The sequence below is a fragment of the Neurospora tetrasperma genome, assembly GCF_000213175.1.
Source record: "Neurospora tetrasperma FGSC 2508 unplaced genomic scaffold NEUTE1scaffold_2, whole genome shotgun sequence".
Classification (NCBI taxonomy): Eukaryota; Fungi; Ascomycota; class Sordariomycetes; order Sordariales; family Sordariaceae; genus Neurospora; species Neurospora tetrasperma.
The window spans coordinates 2,540,025-2,549,117 of NW_009799100.1; the positions used below are offsets into that span (position 1 = coordinate 2,540,025).

At 52.2% G+C, this 9,093-nt stretch overlaps 3 protein-coding genes across 3 annotated transcripts in view; 2 read left to right on the forward strand and 1 right to left on the reverse strand.

The window, feature by feature from the left end:
• NEUTE1DRAFT_40319 (uncharacterized protein) overlaps positions 1–2,596 on the reverse strand; it is a gene marked incomplete at both ends in the record, with an annotated part of 5,711 nt that extends 3,115 nt beyond the window's left edge. The window contains one exon of the mRNA XM_009850547.1: positions 25–2,596. Coding sequence (XP_009848849.1) covers positions 25–2,596 — 2,572 coding nt within the window. The remainder of the gene's footprint in view (positions 1–24) is intronic.
• A 1,626-nt stretch (positions 2,597–4,222) lies between these two features.
• Positions 4,223–5,583, forward strand: NEUTE1DRAFT_136240 (uncharacterized protein; the record flags this gene model as incomplete). Its single annotated transcript, XM_009851138.1, has 3 exons — positions 4,223–4,426; positions 4,509–5,269; positions 5,328–5,583. 3 exons carry the CDS (start codon positions 4,223–4,225, stop codon positions 5,581–5,583), a joined length of 1,221 nt encoding a protein of 406 aa, XP_009849440.1.
• A 1,165-nt stretch (positions 5,584–6,748) lies between these two features.
• NEUTE1DRAFT_79012 (uncharacterized protein) lies at positions 6,749–8,475 on the forward strand (the record flags this gene model as incomplete). Its single annotated transcript, XM_009851139.1, has 3 exons — positions 6,749–6,913; positions 7,020–7,645; positions 7,715–8,475. The coding sequence occupies 3 exons, from the start codon at positions 6,749–6,751 to the stop codon at positions 8,205–8,207; spliced, it is 1,284 nt and encodes a 427-aa protein (XP_009849441.1).
• Positions 8,476–9,093: the final 618 nt, after the last annotated feature.

Below are 9,093 nucleotides of genomic sequence, written 5' to 3' on the forward strand. Positions count from 1 at the left end.
AAGGGGTCAGGGCATGAGTCTTACAAGTAAACCGTCTTGATGTTCCACTGGCACTCATCTCATTGGATATTTCGTCTTTCATCTTCTTGGGAGAGCCTGCCCGGTTTCCGCCTGGTACAAGTGGGATCTTCAAGGTGGTCGTACTCTCTTGAGAGTCCTCATTGTTGGTGGTTCCGTACTCCAGTTCCACAGGTGTGCGGACAACACCAACGTTCCTTTCAATGTTCTTGACTGTTCCGGCTTCCATTGTGATTGCGAGATCGGCTTGGGAAGCTAACCAAGGCATTTGAGTTACCAGAACGATGGTCCTACCCTTGAGCATAACACTGCAGAAGGAATGCTTCCACAGAGACGCAGCCGTCTTGGCGTCGAGAGCAGAGAAGATGTCATCCAGCAGCAGTAATGGGGCCTTGGAATAGAGAGCTCGAGCAACTGCCACTCTCGATTTTTGCCCACCGGAAAGGGCGGTGCCATTCTCCCCAACCTCAGTCAAGTCTCCTTTAGGAAGCTCTTCAAAGTCCAAGCCCAAGCAGCATGCCTCAATAACCCTGTCATATCTGACCTGCTCAAAAGGAGCGTGGAATAGGATGTTGTCGCGTATTGTCTCGCTCTGAAGCCATGGTGTCTGGGAGGCAAAAGCGACGTCGCTGGGCCTGGTCACCATTCCTTTTTCGAGGGCGGTCTCTCCCAAGATAGACAACAAAAGGCTCGTCTTCCCACTCCCGCTCTGACCTTTGATTATGTTCAGGCCTCCCTCTACAAAGTTGATGGAGATATCTTTTAGCAAAAAAGGTGCCCTCTTGCTTCGCCGGAAGGTTGCTTTCTCGATTTGCAAGGGACCTTCTGGAAACTGGGTTAGCGGTGTTGTATTTGAGTAGAACTTGTCCAAACGCTCAATCGAGACATGTGCGTCAGTCAGGTTTCGTGACATCTGGGTCACATATCCCATATTCCGCCGCAGTGTCATAACCACGGACAAAGTGGTGAAGGCGATAGGAGCAGTGAGGGGCTGCTTGATCACCCCTATGTACAGGCTGAAGATGAGCAGTAAGGTGATGACGGGGATTAGCTCGCCAGACTGTCCGAGAAGAGCGTACCATAGGCAAATGTGCCAAAGTTCCTTTTGCTCCTTCTCGCGCGCTTCCTGGATGCGTTTAATGATAGCATCCTCCCAGGAAAAGTACTTGATGGCTTTGATGGCTTCGAGGTACTCGGAGATGAGAGATATGCGTAAGTCCTGTGCCAACTTGACCTTGCGCTGCGTCTTGCCCATCATACGGGAAATCCAGACTGGGAAGGACATTGAGAGCACCAAGAAGGCGAGACCAACCAGACTCGTCCATCCGACCATCTTATAAAGGCCGATAATGCTGACAACAATGCCTACGGGCACCCCGACAAGGCCAATGATGGCATCTCGAGCCTTGAACACGGCATCAACGTCACTTGCCATCAGATTGGCCAATCTTCCTGCCGACGTGGTTTGCGTTCTTTGCTCTTTGGCACCCCTTGTGGCGATGTCATTGATAACATCATCTTCAAGTTCCATACACGATAAGGCCCTGTGGTACAACTCTTGGGTCATGGCTGACTTGAGGCGGACGACAAGTCTGGTTGACGTGAAGACGTACTGCTGCATGGTGATGGACTTTCCCATAAGACCCATAAAGAGCAATGCCATCCAAATTATGGGATGTAGCACAGCATCATGGGGGGACGATATGTAGTCTAGGATCTGGTACATGGCAAAAGGGGCGACAAGTTCGATGGCGAATGAGGAGCCGACCCACAAAGTCATGGCAACAATTTCGCTGCGCTGGAAGGAGAGAACTGTCCACATGGTTGTTTTGTATCTCTCCCGAACCTTGAGAATTCTGTCAAGAAGGAGTGAGGGTTCGTCATACCAAGGAAGTCCTGGAATGTCATCCATATCGACTTGGGTGCGCCAACCTTTCCAGATCAGCGGAGTCAGCCAGCCAAAGCTGAAGTAGCGGACGAACCAACTACTTGTTTCTTCAGGAGTAGGCTGTGCCTCGGAGATGTGTCTGTACACGGCCATGTTTTCGGTGGCAGGCGGAGGTCCCCATTCTCTCGGAGTCATGAGCGCAATGAGCGATGCGAATGCCAGACTTCCGATAGCCCCAATCTCCACCTTTTCAACCTCCTCGTCCGACCTCATCCTGAGGGAGGGGAGGAGATAGGCTGTAGCCAAGGTAACCAGGGAGGTGAAGAGGAGAAAGTTGATTTGATGCAAGCTCACGCGCTGCCATTTCGGCGTGGCTAGCAAACGGGCAAGACCCAGGAAAAAGGCCAGGCCGACAGGAAGGGCATCGTACCAGTACTGATAGTAGTGGTACCCGCTAAGAAGGGTGAAGGTGAAGGCAGCCCCACGTAAGAGTTGAGAAAGAAGCTCATAAGGCAGACTGAATCGGACGGCCTTGGTGGTTTCTGGGATGTTGAAGTAGGAACTGTAGCGGCAGGTGGTCTCTATTGCTGTCCAAACAAGGACGAAGGCAACAAGACAAATTTGGATGACGCCCGACTTGGCGATACGCGAGGCCTCGAGGATCCAGCCAGCATCCGGACTTCTAACCATGTCATTAGCGGATGATACATGCGTTGTCTATGAGAGCAGTTTGTATGGACTTGCCTCTGTATAGAGAGGTCAATTGGCGCGTGAAACTGATCATGGTATATCTCGCGACCTGGGACGCCTAATGGGGCCCAGTAACGAAAAGCCCAATCCATGGTGTTGATGTCAAGTCTTGCTCACTGTGTGCTATAGACAAGCTGAGCGATCGCTGGACATGGCATTGTCGTTGGCACCGGCTCTCTTTTTGAGCCACGCCCTGAAAGCAAAAGTTTGACAATGGCGTACTTTTCCATCATGCGGCTGACTGTGCTGTGAGTGGCTGGTCGGTGCCTGGCCGTCGAGTCGCATCCGGAGATTTGGCGGATATAACATCCATATCAGAGCGTGGACGGAACGGAGGTTGAGGATGTGATGAACGGCTTCATTGCCGGGAAAGCCCGGAAACGCGAACTGAAAGGTAGATAAGCTCGGGCCTAATCGGGTTGTGTTAGGTGGGTGGGTCAAATGGCATACATGCCCGACCCCCCTTCCTCCTCCCATCTCATATCGTTATCATGTTGCAGCTTCCACTCTGCTATAGCAGGACCATCATTGATAACAGGAATAACCGGTCATTGATTCTCGACAAGGTTTTGTCAAGGAAACAAGCCACAGGTGGTTAAATGAGAAAACCGCGGGACTTGACCACATCACCTTTGCCCTTCCCTGAACCCAATAGGTGCAAAACTCACATGACTGTAGAGTTATTGCATGATTTGGACTCGAGCCTTGGTCAGACATGGGCAGCGGCTTTATGGCCATTGAGTGATCATCACGAGCAAGTGTTTCCATCGTAGCACAACATACCAAGTTGAAATCGACTCCATTCAACTTCCTTCCTGAAAGGTAGGTAGCCTTGTGTTCTGATGTTGTGGAAACCGCTTGCTTTCCATTTTACCTGGTTTGGATGGGGTCGATATGATGGCATGTAAAAAGACTTTGACTGCAAGGGAAGGAGCGCAAGAGAGGATGGGAACTCTTACCCTTGCAACAATGAGACCATCAAGTATCATTATGCTTTCCTTTGCTCTTGCTCTCCATTCAAAGAGAATTCATGGTACATAATCGGAGTCCGATGATATCCCAAACCACCAACATCATGATCTTTTTCCTTTACAAGCACCAACAGCATTGCGTTTGCTATTCCGTCCTTACTCGACTTCCTATTCTTTTCAAGTCAGCACCTATCAATATCCTAGACTCACGTTACGAGACCTTACCTGCCTGTGAGATCTCCCGATTGCCGCGGTGTACTCAACACAATACGCTGTGTTCCCTGGACCGGCATTTATCAACCGTCATCAGGCATCGTTCCTGCTCAAGACCTACGTTAATCTTTCTGCGTCCTCTTGTTCGGTGACACGTCCCAAGCTAGCACATAAAGCCCGTTTGTCCTCGTCCCAGACCATCCTCTCTCTTCTTTCAAACTTTTGGTCCACCACCCCGACTCTTTTTGGTGATTCTTGGACTCGTTCCTTCAACTTTGAGCCTCGCTTTTGTCGACGGTTGTGGCCCATTCGCGACTCAGCCTCAACATCGATACCTCCTTTTTGAAAGTTGACAGCAAAATTACAGCCATAACCCGCCGCGATGTATCAACTCTCGCAACTCGTAGCTTTGGCTGCCACCCTGTCAACAGTGATGGGCGCCTACCAGGGCTTCAACTATGGCTCCTCGTTCACCAATGGCGCTGCCAAGCAACAGTCTGACTTTGAAGCCGAGTTTCGAACAGCCCAAGGTCTCGTCGGTGCTCCTGCTGGAGGCTTCACCAGTGCACGACTATACACAATGATTGTTAGTTCAGCTCCCCACCCTTCCTCGCCTCATACCTTGTGTACCTGGCCTAAAGACCCTGACCATGAAACTCGTTCAATAGCAAGGGGGTACGGTGAATGCTCCCATCTCGGCTATCCCAGCTGCGATTACTACCCGAACATCGCTGCTTCTTGGTCTATGGGCTTCTGCTGGTGATGCTGCGTTCACCAACGAGCTTCAAGCCCTCAGCTCTGCCATTCAGCAGTACGGAACTGCCCTTGGCAGATTAGTGGCTGGCATTTCGGTGGGCAGCGAGGATCTGTATCGCATCTCGCCTACCGGCATTGAGAATAAGGAGAACCCCGGAGCCGCACCTCTCACGATTGCCCATTATATCAAGCAAGTCCGTGACATCATAGCTCACACAGCTCTGGATGGTGTCCCGGTAGGCCACGTTGATACCTGGACCGCCTGGGTCAACAGCTCCAACCAAGTGGTGGTGGATGCTTCGGACTTTCTCGGCTTCGATGGCTACCCTTATTTCCAGAAAACGCAGCAGAACGACATCGGCCATAGCAAGTCCCTTTTTGATGACGCTCTGAGCGCCACCAAGGCTGCATCCCAAGGCAAGCCGGTGTGGATTACGGAAACGGGCTTCCCTCTTAGCGGCAAAACCATGGGCCAAGCCGTCCCTAGCATCGCCAATGCCAAATATTACTGGGACCAGGTTGGCTGCCCTCTGTTTGGCAGCACCAATGTTTGGTGGTACACGATGCAAGACTCTGCCCCGGCGACTCCAAATCCCAGTTTTGGTCTGATTGGTAGCACATTGACGACGACTCCTCTCTTTGACCTCTCTTGTAACAGTAGCAAGCTGAGCCAGTAAGTGACATGACTGGGGAAAAGACTCAAGTTCTGCAAGTGTACTGACACTTGCTAGAACCACTTCTTCTTCGATCAGTCTCGCTTCTGGAGTTAGCATTGCTTCGTCGCAATCGGAGAAGTCGACGGTGACAAGCGCCATCACATTTCTCGCCCCCGTTTCCAGTCTTGCTTCAAACGGTACAATGACTGTGGCTAGCTTGCCATCAGGTACTAGCACAGCTGCGAGTAGTGGAAAGGCAAGCTCCATCAAGGGGTCGATGGGGGATGTGATTGTTGTTGTAATGATGGCGATGGCTCTTTTTGGTCCGTGAGTTGCACTTTGCTGGGATAGGTTCTCCTTTGCTCTCGTACGTTGTGGGCAGTATACACATTGCAGCGTGGTGCTGGTCTAGATCCAGGTTAGTGGTTTGCGAATTGGTAGAGTCCTTAGGTTTGTTCACGTGGTAAATGAGGGGGAGGAAGCAGCAGGTCTTTAGTCTATAGAGCTGCTACTCGGGGTCTAATGAGGGTGTAAGACACAGGCTTTTGGAGTATTTTTGGTTAGTACAGAACAACCCAGGGGCAATTTAGATACCTTATGCTTACCTATCTTTCAAGGTTTACCTAGCTCGCCTACCTAGGTACTGTGCGCCATCTCAAATGCTGAACATGTCGGCCATGGTGTTGCTTTGTCGCTTTGTTCTTGTGGTGCCCCACCATTGAGAGCTTTGCTGGCCAGGCGCTTCAGCGGGCATTGATGTTGAAGTGCCAATACCTTAGAGGTATTCTGTGTTCAAGAAGAGTTGAGTTAGGTAGCAGGTAGAACAGTACCTAGAGGTACCTATTTACTAGAGAAGGATCTGTCGCTCGGGAAATACCCGCTTCAACCCGGACCCCACGGCAGTGTGGCACACGACACTCGACAGGGCACTCAGCGCTTGCGTCAGCGCTATGTAACCCACAGTGGACCTGTGTCGGTTGACCATCAGCCCTAAAAACGGGGTTGCGTAGCATTCAGACGAGAAGGAGAAGTGATTTTGCGGGGTCGCCCGCGCCCGTGTCTTGTCGCCCGCGCCGTGAGGTGTTGGGTTTTTCATCGACCCCCGGCCGCGCCCTGGCTCTCTTTATGTAACCGAGTACACGCACTGTTTTGACTGTGCCCCGTCCTCGCTGTTGGCGCCGCCGCCGGCCGGACGAGGAAACAATAAGAGATGAACAGCTCAGCTTGATCCCCACTCTCTCCCTTGGAGCTCCAGCTGTCTACCATACCTCTCTACCTGTCGGCATTATGTATATGATGTCTTACTGAAGCCCTTACTCTCCTCCTTCTTTTCTCCATCCCCCTTTTCTTTTCCTCTTTCCTTCCTCCGACTACTTTTTTATCCATCTCTGTTGCAGTTGGCTTTGGAAGGAAGTTGTCGTGTTTTGCTTTTCTCGGTTCCAATTGGCGGTATTGCTGAGCGCTTCAATTCCCAACTGCAATCCCCTCCATCCATCATGGCGGTGGGCATATCGCGGGCCAAGTGCCTGATGATGCTCTTCGCGTTGGCCTCCATTGCTGTTCTCCAAGTTTATGCGCGGGGTACGCACGAGAAGTACGGGATGGAAAGGAAAGCGAGTCCTTCGGACATGAGCTTGGAGGAGCTGGATGGGTTGTTGCAGGTTCGTTCACCTTCTCCGCCCCCCCCCCCCCCCACTCATCTGCCTCTAGGTCATGATGTCGCCGACGACCCAACCGCTAACCCGTGGCGCGCTTCTTCAAACATAGGATTGCCCAGTAGTCCAAGCCCTCTCCGCCGAAAAGGTCATCGCGCACGCGCACCAGTCCTCCTCCGCCACCGAGCGCCTCTTTGCCATCCTCTTCCCCGGCTCCCCCGCCGTCAACGCCATCCTCGCGACCCTGTACATCTCGGGCCCGCCCAACTTTCTGCTGGCGCTGTGCCCGACCAACATCGACCCGTCTTCGCTGTCTGTCATGGTTGCCTTTGCCGTGGGCGGCCTGCTAGGCGATACCCTGTTCCATCTGCTTCCTGAGATCTTCATTGGCGAGGATAGCCACGAGAGCGCAAAGTTTGTGCTAGTAGAACCAAACAGGAACTTGCTGCTGGGCCTTGCGATCTTGGTTGGGTTCATGACTTTTGTGGCTATGGATAAGGGCTTGAGGATCGCCACGGGCGGGGAAGGAGGGCATGATCATTCTCATGGACATTCCCATGGTGGTCATTCGCATGAGCACGGCGCAGCGACTGGTGTTGACGTGGCCAAGAAGGGCGATGCGAAGAACAGGAAGGGTGAGAAGAACGAGCTGAAGAAGAAGGATGTGGACGCTCAAGAGGAGGATGACAAGAAGGAGGTTAACCCCTCTGCGAAGCTGGGCGGCTATTTGAACTTGATGTATGCACCACCACCCCTTTCCACATCACACGTTAAAGATCATGAGGAAGCTAACCGCATACCTGACAGCGCCGACTTCACCCACAATATCACCGACGGCCTCGCCATGTCCGCCTCCTTTTACGCCTCTCCCACCATCGGCGCAACCACCACCGTGGCCGTCTTCTTCCACGAGATTCCCCACGAGGTCGGCGACTTTGCCCTGCTCGTCCAGTCCGGCTTTTCCAAGCGCCAGGCCATGGGCGCCCAGTTCGTCACGGCCATCGGCGCCATGCTCGGCACTCTTATTGGTATCGCCGTGCAGGAATTCGGTGGTAGCAGCGGCTCCAGCGAGGCGGCAATGGGCATGAAGGAGGGTATTTGGGGAACCAGCTTAACCTGGGGCGACATGCTTTTGCCGTTCACGGCAGGTACGTTCCTGTATGTGGGCACGGTCGCGGTCATTCCGGAGTTGTTGGAGACGGGCAAGGATAAGGCCAAGGAGTTGAAGAAGACACTGGTGCAGTTCGCGGCTATTGCGGTGGGGGCGGGGATTATGCTGTATATCTCGTGGCATGATTGAGGGCGCTGGGGATAGACCATTAAGGGTTTGTTCCTTTTGGTAGGGTTAAGTCAGGGGGTTGTCGTTATGGGTCAGATGTTTCGAGAACTGTCCACCATTTGTCTTTAGAGATATGTGGGTATGGTGTGCTTGTTAACGGTTATCAACGGTCTGGAAAAGACTTGTCGGACATGTTGAACTACATGAAGCCCGCAGGGTCAAAGGCTTCGTAATTACCTCTGGTAATGGTAATGGTAATAGACATTATCACAATCTCAACCCGGTGCTGACGAACCTACAAGGTCATGGTCCCAGTTACAGTGGAAACGATCACAGTCACCAAGCACACATCTACGCTCCAAGCCAAGTACTGCTTGGTCAAGCAATGTCGTCAGCCCCTAAAAACAGGCATAAGCACCGAAAAAAGAGTGTAAACTCCGCGCTACAAGCAATCATCGTGCCAGAGCATCATGGTATGACTCTTTCGGTCAGGCATGAGCCTCGGGCCATGAGCCTCGGGCCGTGTGCTACATAATTTCAGGCTAGACGTTGCTTCACCGTTGAAAGCAACTGGGCTGTTTTCACAACCGAGTTCAAGACCCCATTCAGGATGCCGTGAGCCGGAAACCCAATGCTCGAAAGCAAAAGCTGCATTAATAATCGGGAAAGGGATTCCTGACGTTGAATCTTTTGACGTTAACTTTAGGTAATAACATAGTCTAAATCCCATGCTGAGTGGCCAAGGTAGGTAGCTATCAGTGTGGTTAGCACGTAGCCTCGGTAGGTAGGTAGGTAGGTAGGTAGGTAGTGACCCATCCACTTGGGTCTCAACGGGGACTGTGACGCGTGGCTAGCGAGTACCCTACATGCATACCAGCCCGGGCTAGGGTGTGTTAAGCGACTTGTC